General features: G+C 47.9%; 1 protein-coding gene across 2 annotated transcripts; it reads left to right on the forward strand.

The window, feature by feature from the left end:
- The first annotated feature begins 59 nt into the window (after positions 1–59).
- LOC139055603 (carbonic anhydrase 3-like) lies at positions 60–12,698 on the forward strand. 2 transcript variants are annotated; one of them, XM_070533122.1, is made up of 7 exons: positions 60–78; positions 2,909–2,944; positions 5,772–5,951; positions 6,741–6,898; positions 9,151–9,240; positions 10,655–10,963; positions 12,104–12,698. In XM_070533122.1, the coding sequence occupies exons 3-7, from the start codon at positions 5,879–5,881 to the stop codon at positions 12,218–12,220; spliced, it is 747 nt and encodes a 248-aa protein (XP_070389223.1). In that variant the 5' UTR covers positions 60–78; positions 2,909–2,944; positions 5,772–5,878; the 3' UTR covers positions 12,221–12,698. The 2 variants fall into 2 exon arrangements, with proteins under 2 accessions (XP_070389223.1, XP_070389222.1); XM_070533121.1 differs by lacking the exon at positions 60–78 and having other exon boundaries at positions 898–2,944.
- The last annotated feature ends 3,813 nt before the right edge of the window (positions 12,699–16,511 follow it).

Raw genomic sequence — 16,511 nt, forward strand, 5'->3', positions numbered from 1 at the left:
TTTCGGTACCGATACATCATCATTGAAATTACCGACAACGACAACAAGGGTAGTGTTATCGCAGCTAATTCGCGCAAAGTGAGTATAGCCATGAACCTTACGGGGCTATGAGTCAATGCATCTTTTGCTTGCTCACGGGGGTATGAGCCATTGATGATGAGAGTTTTTGACATGCTGTTCTGTATGTTGTATGCGTGATTAGAAAGAATTTAAGCATTGTTCGCTTCCATTTGCTGAGTGCTTGTAGCTTCTGCCTTACGGGGCTATGATCCATTGCATTTTTTGCTTGCTTACGGTAGCATGAATGCTTACGGAGGCATACCTCCGTAAGCCATTGATGATGACAGTTTTTTGTTCACGGAGAACAAAAATGCATAGTACCTTAGCCACATACAGCTTCGCTGTAAAAATCGCGACGGCAAGTTAAGCCCACCTCTGCTTAACAGGGCATGGCCATGGTCAAAGCACTTAGATCATTGTGAAAGGACGCCTGTCAAGCATGTTCAGACGGTTACATAGGCGAATCTGATGCTGGTAATTCATTGCTTACATTCTATGATATTCTTTATGATATTCTATGAAGTCCTTTTATGAAGTGCAGGCAATTACGACGGCCTGTATATAGGCGCTACATGCTACTCTGCTACGTAAAATGATTGGGAACAGAAAAGGCAGAAAAAGTAAAAATAAAAGCCAGGAGTGTACCTAAATTAGAACGAATGTGAAGTTTTAAAATGATCAATTTGGAAAGATACAAATGGGCGAAGATTAAGGATTTCCAACGCCTCTAAAGCTTATTTTAATTATCTACGCTGCCCGGCTCTCGGATGAACTCTCTTAGTGGGTATGCGCCACACAGCCTTCGGGGTCATCATCACCAACTATGACCAGCCTTCTCCTACAAAAGAACAGCACGCAAGTATTGAAATTCTAAGCGCTCATGCAATATAGCGCCAGTGGTGCGGTGTTTACTGTAAATGCGGTTATTCTCGATCGCCAATTCTAAGTATCAATTGTTCTTGTTTCTTTTGTGACACTCTTGACATAAGATAGGAGGAAGCTCGGCAAAAGGACGACGCGAGGAGAGAGGATGATGAGACCAAAGGCAAATCCTTCACCAGACGTGACGCTATAGGCATGAAAGCAAGCTGAGGTCGTCACTATGCCTTTCAGCAGGCATTTGTGGATTTGGAGGATCTTGCAATGCATTGTTCAGTACAGCTGAGAATATTTAACCCCGATAGGACACATCAGACAACGACGAAAGACGCGGATGTTCTGTCGTCCTTGTCTGGTGTGTCCCTATTGTGGAATTAGGTTTAGCTCAGTTGTATACTCAACGCATTGCAAGACGAGCTAACGCCAACCAGCCCGATTTCTCTCTGTATTCATTTAGGCTTAGCGTCGTTAATGCGAGTCGCACGGTGTAATTTCGATCGAGCCCGATCGGAATCGAATGTCAACACCGCGATTGGCTCACTTCGATAGCTTGTGCAAATATTCCAATCACGACTGAGAAATTCAATTCCCGATCGGGCTAGATCATGGTCGAAAGTGCCCGTATGGCAGATGTATTATGCAGGCCATTGACCATGTCATATTAGTGAAGGTGCTGTTTAGAGATCGTTGAATATCGCGTGCATATACATTAAACTAGTCATTAGAAGATGCCCTTGCGTGTGCTTTCTAGGAAAACTGTATCTGGAACCTTACGTTAATATTTGCGTTACTCAGTCGGCCTGCTTACATTAACATTTTGCTCGGTTAGACACTGCGTTTCGTAGACTTGCAAACATGTTGGAAATGCGTAAGTGGACACGAACCGGCCCAGCTGGGTCATTGCATACATGACAGCATTTTGGTAACCTTGCTACGGAACTGGTGTTTAGCATGCGTTTCTAGATGCACGGGGCACGATACGTCAGTGGTTTAATAATAACTTTGCCGCCAGACTTCGAGAAAGCTTATCCTAACTTTTGGTGTGCCTGTGTATTATCGTGGACAGCGAGAAGCATCGGTAAAGCGCACTTGTGTAGCGTGAGGTGGCATCAGTATCCGAAGTACGGCGTGAATGTACCGATTAATCACACGTTGTTACATATTCAGCTATGCACCGAAGTAAACAAAAGCATCTATTGTCAGAACAAGCAGAGGGAGAAGGTCACTTTGCCCATTCTGCTTTATGCTCATAACCACGGTGTTTAAAGAAGCAATTCGTTTTTCACGTTTTTTAACACTCCGAACGGTAATAAGAATAGTGACTCTGAAAAAGAGTTACGAAACCGTAATTTTTTTTTTCATCGGTCTCAGGAGGCTTAGCTCTTTGGAGATACTCGACACATTGCATACAAACTCGACACATGTAGGCGCATGGTTTGATGAGGATTAGGAGTCAGCCGAAAACCGGAGCATACGGGCATACCCCAAGAACCGAGAACTTCGGGTGCTAACATATGTCGCCCTCTTTTCCTCTTTTTCCATGTTCGCAGGTCGGTGCATCGCAGGCCTTGCTGTCCAGCAATATTGTTTTGTCCTTATTCACTCCTGCTTGTTACTAGCTGCATGCGTTGGCTATTCGCGTTTCTCACAATGCATTCGTCAGGTTTCCTCATATGATGGCATTTGGGACTCGTGGGATGCGCATATCGCAGCTTGGTGCGCAGTATTTCGCAACAATTCTTCTCCTCTTACTTTATTAATCTCTTATTACGCCTCCTGCCAATAAGCAAATCGCGTTGATGGCGGAAGCGCTGGTTCATTCGAATCGGTGACGGAGGCCAAGAAGCGTTAGAATGAAAAGAATCGTTGCTAAATACAGCCCCTGCAGCTCTTCTGACTGGCGTGTAAGTTTTTTTTTTCTTTTTCGTTCATACGTTTATTTCTCTCTCTCTCTCTCTTTCTCGTAAAGCAAAGATACAACGCTGTTGGAGCTATGATAATGACGGTAAGTCTGCATTTACATAAGTACACCTCTTTTCGATTAGTATTCTGGAATTTGCATAAAGGGAAAAATTATGCGCTTTTTTACACTAAATATACATTAGGGTACTACGTATGGTGACTCTGTACCCATTTACGAAGAGGGTAGTAATGCATCTTAAGCTCGCAAAACGATTTCAAACTAAGTTCTTTCGGACGGTCACTGTTCCTACGGTAAACCTGCGGTGCATCTAAAAATGTAAAAAAGCAAAAAAAAAGAAAGGAGAAAACAAATACGAGCAAACAAACATTGAGATCTCAGTTCACCAAACTTGAAAAACGGTGATAGCCCTTGCTGTCCTTGTTGCATACGAGGAGTTTGTGTAGGCTTTGTTGAACGACGATTGCAGCAACGTTGGGAAAAAAAATCAAAAAGCGAGCCAGTTCAAAAGTACCCATCCGCATGACACCGCACTGTGGAAGGTGGACTTTGAATCATTCATTCATGGTTATTGAGGCAGTGAAGGAACGCACTGGATATGGGGGGGCGCCATGCTGTAGGGAAAGACTCTGGATTAATTTCGACCACCTGCAGGGGGTTCTAGAAGGCGTACCACAATTTAACTTCACAATCGTTTTTTTTTTTCATTTCGACCCCACCTAAATGCGGCCGTCACGGCCAAGTACGAAACGCACAACCTCGAGATCAGCAGCAGAACGTTATGGTTGCGGCGGGGTCAAGCAAGGCTTTGGAATGTGTCACTGAAGAAGTACGATATCCCGGATAGATTCCGCTTTTATGTGGTGCAGTATTAGCGTGCCAGATGTTGTATCGAACACATGAAGGACTGGAAGTCGTTCGACAGAAGTCGAGGGCACGCGACTTCAGGGAGCATTAAGCTTCACAGTGAATCTGAGCATTTAAAGAATGGCGGAATAGCGGAAACGTAAACGTAAGCGGTAACTACGGTGGCGCCATCTCGTGACGTTTTCCTCAACCAGAGCATGCAAACACTATTATTTCAATGTCAGGCTATGCGCTGCTTAGTCGCTGGTGTAAAGGCGTTAACAACAGCATAGTCATGAATACATAATGGCCCTTTTGTTTAATCATTGTCTGAGTACAGCACACACACAAAAAAAGAAAAAAATTCTGACACGCACATTGGTTAACAAACAGCCACAAGAGGTCGCTACCAGCTTTGCTGCCGTTGGCGCAACAGAACGTCCCCGGACTGATGTATGCGGGCGACATAGTGCTACGAGCAGACAATGCAAGAGATTTACAGACACTTGTGGTCATGTGTGGCAACGCAGCTACAAATCTACGCATGAATTTAAGCACAGAGAAATCGGGAATTATGATATTTAATAAAGAGGAGAGTAATTACGTGATGTCAATTTAGCAGCAACTCACGTCCCCAGTCAAGCAATGCAAATACCGCGGCGTGTACATAAACGAAGGAAAGACTCACTCGAGCACCCACCGAGATAATCTGAAAGTTAAGGCGAAGCGGAACGCAGCAATAATGAAACATACAGCACTTTCGGGCCTCAATAGATATGAAGTGGCGCGTGGAATCTGGAAAGGCGTAATGGTGACAGGGCTAACGTTCGCGAATGCCATTATGTGCTTAAAATCGAATATCTCGTCGGGGCTGGGAGTTAACCAAAGATCGGTAGGCCACATGACCTAGGGAGCCCCACGCAGAACTAAAGATGAGGCAGTACAGGTTACGTGGGTTGGGCCTCGCTTCAAGTCAGGAAAGCGCAGAGCAAAATCAGTTTTTTGAAGGAAGACTCAGGAACGTCGACCAAAATAAATGGGCAGCTAAAGTACACAAGTATCTTTACACGTAAAGCGTGGACACAGATTGAAGGAACAGGTCAAGAAAGTTGGCGACTAAGTATAGGGTAATTTAAAGTGTAGGAGTAGCAAGAGAGAAAGTGAGACAAGCAGAGACAGTGGATGCAAAGAATGGAGGCAAGAAAGACCACGGATATATACAAGAATGAGAAGAAGGAAATTAGAAGGGAAAATCTGTGCGATAACACTAATGGCAGTGCCTTGCCATTTGAGGCTCGAGCTGGTTGCCTAAAGGCAAATACATACCGGTGCAAGTATGCGCAGCAAGATGAGGCATTTGTTTGCTGCAGCAAAAATCCGGAGACCACTCAGCACATCCTAATAGAATGCGAAGGTATTAACCCGGTGAGACCCGTAGGTAACATGCACCTTCCAGAAGCGCTTGGATTTAAAGTGGACGGAAGCATCAACCAGTCAGCATTGGTGATAAGCAAGAGACGTTTAGAGTACTGGTGGAAAGAAAGCAGAGAAGGGATTGATAAGATCGGCTCCATTACAACAGAGTTAGCGTAACAAAGTAGATAAAGAAGTTTAGACGAAGAAAAAAAAGATTTACGAGGTGTGCGCAAAAATGCTAGAATGAAAAACATGTATGCATACCTGATTAAATCAAACAGACTAGGTGACTGTATGCCATCTCCCCGTTCATAAGGGAATACCAATAGGTCATCATCATCATCATCATCATCATCATCATCATCATCATCACCACCACCGTAAGTTCCCTGGGTTTGTTCACCTGGGTACCTCATGCTGCCACAGCCCACGTCCTCTGTATTCTGTAAGAAATTCCGCAAGATGTCACACGTGAACGTTGTTAAGTCTTCAAGATTAACCATCTAGCTTGTTAAATCTTCAAGATTAACCATCTTGCCTCAGATAAGGATGCCGCCATGCAATACCTATTCGGGGACCAGGTTGAAACACTCCTCGCAAACCTCTCCTTCGAGACTTTTTCGATGCTTCCGCGCACGATCTGCCGCAGGTACGTGGTTGTGGCCCCAGTACCAGTGCATCGCCAACAACTCGTGCGGCGGCACACAGCAGTCGCCGGTGAACATCGAGACGTTCAGCGCAGTGCACGACATCGCCATGAAGGCGCTCGAGTTCGAGGGTCACGGCGTGCCGCTCGAGAACTTCACAGTCAACAATGACGGCCTTTCTCGTGAGTACTGGTCACCGATGCGAGACCACGCTGCTGCTGAACGCTTTCCGGGGCTCTCTGTTCGGTATGGTATGGTATGAAGTACTTTATTTAGGTCCTGAGGGATCAGTCTGGGACTGATGCGGGCCGCTCCCACGTCGGTACAGAAAGGCCGAGCCCCTCTGCCATCACACGGGCCCTCTGGGCAGCCCTGAGTTGGTCCGCCAGCATTTCACTGTGCAGCATTCGCTGCCATCACTGTTCACCTCGAGAACCATCACCGGCCAACGCCAAGCAGCGCCACAACATGTGTTGTAAATCGAGCAAACCCCCACACTTACTACAATAGACTGAAACCCCGCAGTCCGGATTAATTTTATTCATGATGACCGGGTTAGGGTACGTCCGTGTCTGCAGAAGCCTTGCCTTGGAAGAAAATGTTCTACTGGACGTGTAGGTAATCCATACTTTCAATAAACGACCGCACATTAGGGTACGTCGGCGCCCGACTATTTTTTCCATAAGGCTTCCCGAGACGAAGCTTGACTACCTCAGCCTTGCGCAGATGCGGGTACGTGCCACATGAAAATAATGGCGATCTGGGAATTCAGCTGTCCCGTGTCGTTATTGTTTGGTGTGATCGGCTTTCTTTAAATCATAAGCGATAGGGTCGAACGTTTCAAGGCAACACTGTGGCTGTAAGAAATTCCCCAAGATGGAATTCCACAAGTTCCCCAGTTGATAGTTCTCGCGTCTGTCTTGCCTGAAAACAAGTGTGCGGGACTGTGGGCGGTTGGTGTGGTCTTACAGTGACCCTCAAGGCGGCGCCGGCGGACGCGACGGCTAGGACTGTGCGGGGCGGTCGCCTGCCGGGCAAGTTCGTGTTCCGGCACGCGCTCTTCCACTGGGGATCCGGCTCGCGCCAGGGCTCCGAGCACCATGTCGACGGAATCGCCTACCCCATGGAGGTATATCCTCTAGCGCACGCATATCGCCTACCCCATGGAGGTGTCCTCTAACGCGCGCATACATGCTGCGTTCACGCGGAACTACGCCGCCATTTTGCAGCCTTATGTTCAATTCAATTCAATTCAATTCACTTTATTTTCAACACCACAATGTTGAGGACCGCGAAAAAAAAAGCCTTTTATGGCTTGACAAGGTAACAGCCTTGACAGCCCCTTTTAACAAGCAGTGACAGAGCATATGGTTAGGTATTACGTATTAAGCTAGAATTAACTAAGTCCCAATAACACGAGTGTCAGGCATAATGCATATGTATAATATATACATACATATATGTGTAAAATGAATTCAAGTGAAACAGAATGTATATGCAGTACATGTAGCACTCACGTACAATTGAAACCGAAAGAATTAACGCTAATTGCTAATGCAGATTATACATATATGAAATCAACAAATGTGGCACACAAAACATACTGCAATGCACAATTCGGCAAATACACTGTTACAAAAACAATTTATTCCATTTTTGCGGAAACCATTTTTTCCAACCAGAAACCAATTTATCCCATTTTTGCTCTCAGTAACCAGTTAGAGGAAACATTAAAAGGAAGCTTGTGAGAACGATCACGTGAGAGAGAAATATGTAATTTCATCAGCTCTATGAAACGATTTTGATTTAGGACCTCCATCTTGAACAGCACCACTTAAGAGGGAAGCAGGCAAAAGAGCACGCGCGTGTTTTTTTCTTTCGCTTGCATAACCCGGTGTCTACATGTAGGAAACTCAATTGGTAATCAGCACATGCCCTGTGTTCTTTCGCTTTCCCTTCTCTTAATTGTTGCTTTTGAAGTTGGATCGTTACCAACTTGCTCGATTTGCAATCCTAATAAAATTATGAACGTCAAACGTTTTACAAACGCCGGAGAAAATAAGTAAGTTTAGAAACATTGAAGAACGTGTTTGCAATTCCTGAAGTCCGCACCAAAATAGATGTCGCAGGTCTGTAAACTGCATCTATTAGAGCGTCTCAAGCGCACAAATATTGTATCTGGGTTTACAGCCGATGTGAAACTCATATAATGCTAACGAACGCCTTGTGAAAGCCCACCGCACAAATTATGAGAATTTTTCAGAGTGATGCATGTTACGTCAATCTTGTACGCCTTGTGCGTAATGTTTGTTTACTTACAGAATTGTAATATTGCCTATGTAGTTACAGGATTGTAAACAATGTAATTGAGATTTTTGAAATGCCGCAGTATTTCATGACATATTTCGGAAAGTTATGGCAGAAATTGAAGATGTACTTTCATCGATCATTTGATTTTACGTTCTTCTTTTCAAAATCGAAATTGGTGGTGTGGTCATCGTGATCGATGTATGCAGATAGGAGTTTCCGAGATAAGGCTTCCTCTTACGTTAAGCTGGATTTGTAAGTCCTCCTTCTGCATTAGCAAAGCGGCCACAGTAACACTGAGAGGAGGCTAGAACGAAACGGAGGAGGGGGAGGGAGGGAGAATGGACGCGAACACGAAATACGGGCCGCTGTACGCCGCTCTCGTTTTCCTGTACCAGCTCTATGTGACGGCGAGAACTTTGAGAATCTCTGCCAAAGTCCAGTAACTAATCGTCTATATTGCATACTCGAGAGAGTCAAATCCTCAACCAGCAGGCTCGAATAACTCCCCCCCCCCCCCCCCAAAGCGACCATAATATTATAAAACTACTTTAAAATTGGTGACATCACACTGAATTATTGACGCTGCGGTATCGGAGCGAAATTCTAGAGGTAGTTTGGCCGTAATTTTCTCCAGTTGTAACCGGCACGTCTCCACAGTATGAACCAATGTAGAACATTGAATGCGTTACTTACCGGTCTAAGCCGGTTTAGTGCTGTTTCCATTTCCTAATACACCGCTCATGGTTCCCGAGTCCTTCGGTGGGCGGATCGGACTGTCATCGCAAGAAGAAACTGTTTTATGAAAATCTCTATAGTTTCGAAGTCTGTTAGTCCTAAGATAACGTCTTAGCCTCGCGGCAGCGATCATGGCGCTTGGTGGAAGGCGCAAACACATTAGTGAAGCGTTCTAACCCGTGGTGAAGTGTTTGTGTGCATTTGAGCTCCAACGCATTTGCAGTCGTGGCTGCAACGGTCAAAAGTTATATCCCGCCCGGTCGCCATTGGTCCTGAGCACAAACTTCTTCCTGCCGTTGTGTTAACGTATTGTTGCCGTTTCCTTTTTTTTTTCAGTCACAGCTGGTTTATACGAACGAGAAATACAGCGCCGCAGATGCGGCGAAGGAACATGACGGTGTCGCCATTATTGCAACGTTATACAGGGTAAGCGCCTTTCTCACGCACTTTAGTTTCCTTTGTATTGCACTACATTGCAATGCATGCTCACTGACCTGGAGAGGCAAAGCAGAAGAGTGGGTCTAAAAATTAATCTGCAGAAAACTAAAGTAATGTTTAACAGTCTCGGAAGAGAACAGTAATTTACAATAGGCAGCGAGGCACTGGAAGTCGTAAGGGAATACATCTACTTAGGGCAGGTAGTGACGGTGGATCCGGATCATGAGACGGAAATAATCAGAAGAATAAGAATGGGCTGGGGTGCGTTTGGCAGGCATTCTCAGATCATGAACAGCAGGTTGCCATTATCCCTCAAGAGAAAAGTATATAATAGCCGTGTCATACCAGTACTCACCTACGGGGCAGAAACGTGGAGGCTTAAGAAAAGGGTTCTATTCAAATTGAGGACGACGCGACGAGCTATGGAAAGAAGAATGATAGATGTAACGTTAAGGGATAAGAAAGGAGCAGATTGGGTGAGGGAACAAACGCGAGTTAATGACATCTTAGTTGAAATCAAGAAAAAGAAATGGGCATGGGCAGGACATGTAATGAGGAGGGAAGATAACCGATGGTCATTAAGGGTTACGGACTGGATCCCAAGGGAAGGGAAGCGTAGCAGGGGGCGGCAGAAAGTTAGGTGGGCGTATGAGATTAAGAAGTTTGCAGGGACGGCATGGCCACAATTAGTACATGACCGGGGTTGTTGGAGAAGTATGGGAGAGGCCTTTGCCCTGCAGTGGGCGTAACCAGAGTGATGATGATGATGATGACATACTGGTATGCGTTTGGCCACTGGAAGCAGAAAAGAACGAATCGCCTTTCGCATGCCGCTAACCAATACGTGATCCTTCCATTAAAATGGCGTCGCACAGGGTATGCGATTAACCGAGTCGGTGACATGTCGGGGTGGATTGAGTTTGGCTGAGTGACTACTAGAGAGATGGACTGACTCGCTCAACCTGATTGGCGAAATTCATGTAAACGTTTGTCGGCTCAGTATAAGTCAGCCGGACTTCTGTCTCGACGCGCTCTCGTTGAGTTCACTAAGAAAGAAAAAAAAAAGACATTCTGGGGTTTCACATGCCGAAACTACAATATAATTATGAGGCGCACCGTAGTATGAGAAACGCGATTGGATTAGACCGCTTGAATTTCTCTAGCGTGCACTCAAACGTAGGTAAACGAGCGTTATCGCGCTTCGCCTGCTTCGACATGCACCCGCCGTTGCCGAACCCACGACCTCGAGCTCAGCCGCGCAACTCCGTAGCCACTAAGCTACCGCGGCGGGTCCGTTCACGGAAACGAAGCTGCAGTCTTCGGGCGGCGCGGGGAATCGCGTTCGTTTCCCGTTTGGTGTCGCTCGTCCACCGCCAACACAGCCGCGTCCGATCGAACGCAGGTTACGTTTGTGGACTTCGAGTCGGTGAAGGCGATGCGGGCCGTCCTGGCCGCGCTGAACTCCGGCGCCCGGAGCAAACGTCGTCGACGCCGCCTTCTTCCTTGGATGGTGCGCCGCCTCACGGGCCGTGGCGACAGCTCGTCAGGACGCGCGGACACGCACGTTCCCCGGCTGACGCTGGACAGCCTGATGCCACCCGCGGGCCGAGACGAGTTCTACACGTACCGTGGCTCGCTCACCGTGCCTCCGTGCACGGAATCCGTCAGCTGGACCGTCTTCAACAGGCAGGCATTCATCACCGAGTCCCTGGTGAGGTTTCTGCGTGGGCCCATAAGCATTAGTTTCGCTGGTACTTCTACTTCCTCGTTACAGATAAAGGAACAAGCGTTATGAAGTTCATCGGCCATGTAACTAACACTGAGCTCGCTGTACAACGCGCATTACCCGTTGGTCTACGCACGTTCTGCATTATATTTACTGTTCGCGTGGAGACGTAAATGCACGCGAGCTCGGCCTCCGAGACCGCGGAGCACGCACTTAATCTTAAAGGCCATTGTATGCGCCGGAGTCTTGTATTGAGATGTGCAGCAAGGCAGTAGCTGAGCATGGCGACAGCTGAGTGTTCCGCAGCATGCAACAGAGGCCAGGGTGGCGATAGCTATCTGCACTAGCATCGTCCACTGATTGCGGAAAGACCAATGTGGTGCTCATATAACACCAGCATTCGCTTATAGCATCAGAAACTTTTGTCAGAATATGTTGTTAAACGTTGATGGTAGCACGCAATGGCTTCGAGGGTAACGCACCGTGTATGGTATAGAGCGTGAGTTGCGTGTTCGAGAACCCGTGGTCCACATGGACGAACTTGGGATTAGAGAAATGTACGTGCGGGAAATGCTGCCTCACTCGGAGACGTACAGGTGCAGCCCCGTCGCCTAACTCGGACAATGATGAGACGAAGCTAGCGTCTTCCTTAGGAAATGCGGAGGACTGTAAAAAACGCCAGCCTATGGAAATGTTGGAAGACGCCAGGGTTCCCGCTATAGAACACTTTGAAGACATTATCGCCGGAAAGCTCTAGCTAACCCTGCAGGACAAACAAGACAAGTCGCCGTTGATGTTTTCTGGTTACGTCCGACGGTGGCTCTACACCTGTAATTTCTTCCCCGTACACACACAGCTGCCATAGCGTTTGATCCGTCGCGATAGCCAGGGTGTGCTATTTCAAGCCCAGCTACCGCAATCTGCGAGCTGTACGAATGCTTTGTTCTCCGTCTAGCGGTCCAAAGGAGGCGACGTACTATGTGTTCCTTTAGACAAGCTGTAGCTTCCTGCTTGTACTTCTGCACACGCGTTATACAAATACTCTTTTTTTTTCAAGAATATGTTTTTTTATTTGTCTAAGGAACGCGTTTTCTCTCTCTCTCTCTCTTTCTCTCTCTGCAACAGCTACAAAAGCTCCGGAGGCTCAAAGATCGCACGGGCCTCAAGCCCCTCATGGACAACTTCAGGCCACCGCAGAAACTCAACGACCGCAGGATAATCTCCTCCTTCCCGCCTTTCTGACGTCGCGCGTTGGGCGCCTGCCGCGTGACTGATATTCGCATGATACGCCACACACACTTTGTCACACCAATGGCTTGCGCATATGTATAGTCTATGTCGAGTGATAGCGAATCGTAACATTTCCCATTTGTCTTTCATTCAAGTGACTTAAGCGAGGTGACTTGTCATTCGTAGTGTGACATTAATCTAAAATGACAATTACAACTCGTATTCATATGATCACTGCGCAGCGTATACGTTTTATAACATATTTTTGGTGGCGTCTTTTTTTTTCGACAGGCGTGCACTAGCTGGCATGGCTCTCTTTTTACTACAATGAATAACGTGACCATATGAACGCTGAAGAGTGTACGAAGGCGTGGGCGGATAAAGCGTGATGGTAGCCAAGTGTCGAGAACTCTCGGACCAAACTATGCCGTTGACGTGTGATCGAATGCACTACTGTGACGCAATAACGATGGCTCTAGTTTGTCATGTCTCCCAGTGTTTCCCACAATGCATGGAACACATGAACGATGATTTCCAGGTACTCATTTGTAAGGGCGCGCGGCCGCCAGCCACAGTTTCATATAATATTTTACGCAAATCACAGCGCTTCGTCCATCAAGTGAATGAGGGCTATATAGCCAATAAGTATGTTCCAGCGTGTTGTCCTCCTGGCATTCAAAGAAGGTTCCCATTTCTTGTTTTAACTAAATACCATCATCACAACTTTGCTGAATGAAAATAGAAAGAAACATGAAAGGCGTTTCGCCCGGTAAAGGTGACGGTGACGACGACGTTAATGATGATGGTAGTGTACGCGGTTTAGTTTGGAAATAATTTGAAATATTTCGTTTCGGTTGGCAAATACAGATGTAGAGCCTGGGGCCGAAGTTTATAACAGTTCGGTCGAGAAACGATTCGTTTGGCATCACCTGATTGGCCAAAATTTTGGTTACGTCACAGGTCGTCAGAGGCAGCGGGGCGGTATCGCAATTTATGAATACGTCACGCATGTGCCAATCATCTGCAAAGCGAACCGGTCTTAGGAATCGGCGACGGGATAGTCCGCTTTGGGTTCCATTGCTGTGGCTTGGCTGTTGGCTTGCGACCCTGGCCGCGCGCGCCGGTCGCAAGACCCCGGAGACACGCGGGCGTCGCGCGCGCGTGCGTTGGTTGCTTCGGAGGCTGTTACTCGCCTTCGTCGTCTGCTTGGCGTTGCTCTTTCGGTGTCGCCCACGGCTGGAAATGCGATACGCGTTCGAAAAAGTGACGGATAATGAGTTACACCGCCCTTGCCGGCTTTCTAAGTAGCCATTTTGCAGGCTATACGCTATCAAATGGAGGAGACTCGGGTGCAAGCGTACCAGTGGTCATTCCACGCATAGGAAGGAATATTGCGCGCTGCGGTGCATTGCCACCGGCCTGCAGCTCCAACAGGTCGGTCGGACGTAACGCATTGATTGGAATGGCCTAGATCTCTGCTGCCGGCACTGTCCACAAAGTTGCTCTCGCAATTACTGTGTTGGCCGGTAGAAGGGCTCGGTCAGCTTTCCCGTGACCTCCGCTTCAAAGCCAATGCCAAGGAGATATTTGCATGGCGAGATCGAATTCCCAGTGCTATCGCCAGCGTGAATAGCTCGCAGATCGCCGTCCAGCAGTCAAAAGGGTTCAACCTAGGCTGGTTCAGCGCTGCCTTCTTTCGGCCGATAAAACTATACAGTCAGGATGGGAAGATATTGTGGAAATCTCTTATTCGGCTGCCCTTTTTTCTATAGTTCGGGAGTGCCACACTTTGTTCCTCAATTTCAAGGCACAGCGCGCAGCGTAAGCACCACACTCTTCGATTTTACTTCGCGCAGGCAATGCAGGGCCCGTATATCGTAATGTTCGATTTCAATTTCCATTACTTCTATCACGCGACGCGCCGCGGGGCAAATTGGAGGTTGTTACGGTTGGTGTCTAGCACACCGTGCACATGCCTCATCGAAACGAAGTGTGACTTCCTGATTCGCCGTGGTTGTCTCGAGTGGATGCCGGTCTGGCGGACGGCCCGCAGTGTTTGCAGAGCCCTTTTGTGTGTGTGCGAATTTAGAGGGACCCTTTCCTCGAACTGTCAAGCTCTACGGGAGAACTTTCGCGCACCAACGTCCCCTAGAAGAAAGGATCAAGCCATGACGAGCACTTGCACCGTCAGCTGGGACAATGGATCATCCGCCTATCCACAACCGCACGCCCTTTCCGCGAACCAGCAACGCGCGAGAGAGAAGGATAAGCGTCTACTATCCCGGACCTGCGGCTTGCTATCTACGGAGGCGGGACGCCCTTTCCTTGCTATGGCTTGGTATCTACGGAGGAGGGAGGCCCATCCCCACACCAGACTCTGTGCCTGTCTCGTGACGTCGACGTGAGCAAGATCCCGCCCACAATTTTAGAGAGGCTACTTAAAGGGGTTCCGAAATGTACTTTTTTTGCACTTCATTCTCTTCTTATCATCTTTCACCAACCTTTGGATGAAACGTGCAAGTTTCGCACCAGAAATCGTCTCGTCGTTGCCTGGTCGCCATGGTCTACCGGATGCCTGCAGCCCGCCGACAACGACACGCAACCGAATAGTAACGTCGGTGGAGCTTCGATAAACAGGCGTCGCAACAACTCGGCAACGGTGGACTAGGCTACCCTGGAGTACGCAACAAGGGATAGCGCCAACCCGGCGGCGGGCCAGTCATGTCCGAGCCGATGACGAAGGGCGAAAAAATAAAGAAAAATGGATATAGTCGGCTATTAAAGGTGTCCCTAAGAACCAGTTCATGGTTCTGTCGCGCTTGCTACTTAAGAATTGCTGGCAGTGCGTTCCTGTTGCGTGCATCATGCAAGCTCCTGTTAGCAGACGACACAGCGCTGTGCTCTGCCAACTCATTTACGCTTGCGATACCACCTGTCGGCTGAGAGTGAAAAAGAATGACACTAATAAATTATTTCTGTATTGCGTAAACGCCCAGCACCATACGTTTATACTTCAGAACTTCGCGTTTAACATTCAATTTGTATTTTACATTTATTTAACAAGCAGGAACATTCTGCGATTCCTCGGTTAGCTCGTCGTATAATGACGTGCACTTCAGAGGTGGCACCCTCTGATCTATTGGTCGCGTCCTCCCCTTCTTCCTCTACCGGCTTGGGAGTGGCACATTTAGTGACGTAAGCGGCGAAACCAACGGTTCGTATTCCGAACCGTTATAGGATTCGGCCCCTGGATGTCGTATCACTCTGAATGCACATTAAAGCCACGTTTTTGTTCCTATTCCTTTCCTAATGCGTCTTTCCTTTCGCACATTCATTTTCCCTTCTCGCAGTAGCAGTCGACTTACCTGTCTTCCCGCCGCACAGTTAGTGGCCAATACCCCTTTGTAGGCAGGCGTCGCACTAGATCACCAACATTATCACCATATCATGATCGGTCTAGTAGATAACAAACGTGAACATTCGAGAACATTCAAAGCCACACGCTCGAGCATTCAAAGCCACAGCGATTCACACTCGGCCGTCAAAGCCTTTCAGAAAGGAGCAGTTGCAAGACAAGCACTACAAATAATCAATAGATCCGCACCGCTGCAGCATCACACCATCTGCTGGTTCCCGGCACACCTCGGAGAGATCGAGGACGCCCCTCGCAATCTCAATGAGAAGGCTCACAGGAGCGCGCGAGACCTAACCTTCCGCGACGCCACCTATTCTGGTCGTGACCATCCCAGCGAGAATCGGGACCCTCCCTCCACATATAACGAGATCATAAAGCACTTTTATCTAGACCGCAGAATATACAGCACGCCTCACAATAAGCTCACCAGGCCTCAAGCCCTGACGTTCAGAATGCTTCAAACAAACACGTACCCCAGGCAAACAGACTACATCACTACATGCCTGACCTATGCAAAACATCATATTGCGAGAATTGCCATAGCACACTAGACGTACATCACTGGCTCTGGCCGTGTGGTCGGACCCACGCAAACAAGGATCAAGACTCCGCCCGGCTACAAGACGCATTACGCAGCACGGACCTGGCGGAGCAGCTCTGGGCCGTCCAGCGAGCCCACGATGCGGCCAGGGAGTTACAACTCCCGGTCCCAACGTGAGAGTAGCCCGCTCTATGGGACCTTGCGCACCGTAGCTCGCAGGACCTTTCTATAAAGTTACTCCATCCATCCATGCAAAGCCACACTCTCCTTCACATATGCCGCGAGCAGGCGGTATCGCATTTAGGCGCGCCTCGGCGACCGCATGCTTGCTCATCTTCAGCTGTCGG

Source organism: Dermacentor albipictus, chromosome 2, assembly GCF_038994185.2.
Source record: "Dermacentor albipictus isolate Rhodes 1998 colony chromosome 2, USDA_Dalb.pri_finalv2, whole genome shotgun sequence".
Lineage (NCBI taxonomy): Eukaryota > Metazoa > Arthropoda > Arachnida > Ixodida > Ixodidae > Dermacentor > Dermacentor albipictus.

Bases quoted from the DNA above. Each gene is read 5' to 3' on its own strand.
- LOC139055603 (XM_070533122.1), top strand. From the start codon at position 5,879: ATGAAGGCGCTCGAGTTCGAGGGTCACGGCGTGCCGCTCGAGAACTTC. The intron at 6,899-9,150 runs GTATATCCTCTA...TTTTTTTTTCAG, and splicing joins GAATCGCCTACCCCATGGAG to TCACAGCTGGTTTATACGAA. The intron at 9,241-10,654 runs GTAAGCGCCTTT...GATCGAACGCAG, and splicing joins TTATTGCAACGTTATACAGG to GTTACGTTTGTGGACTTCGA.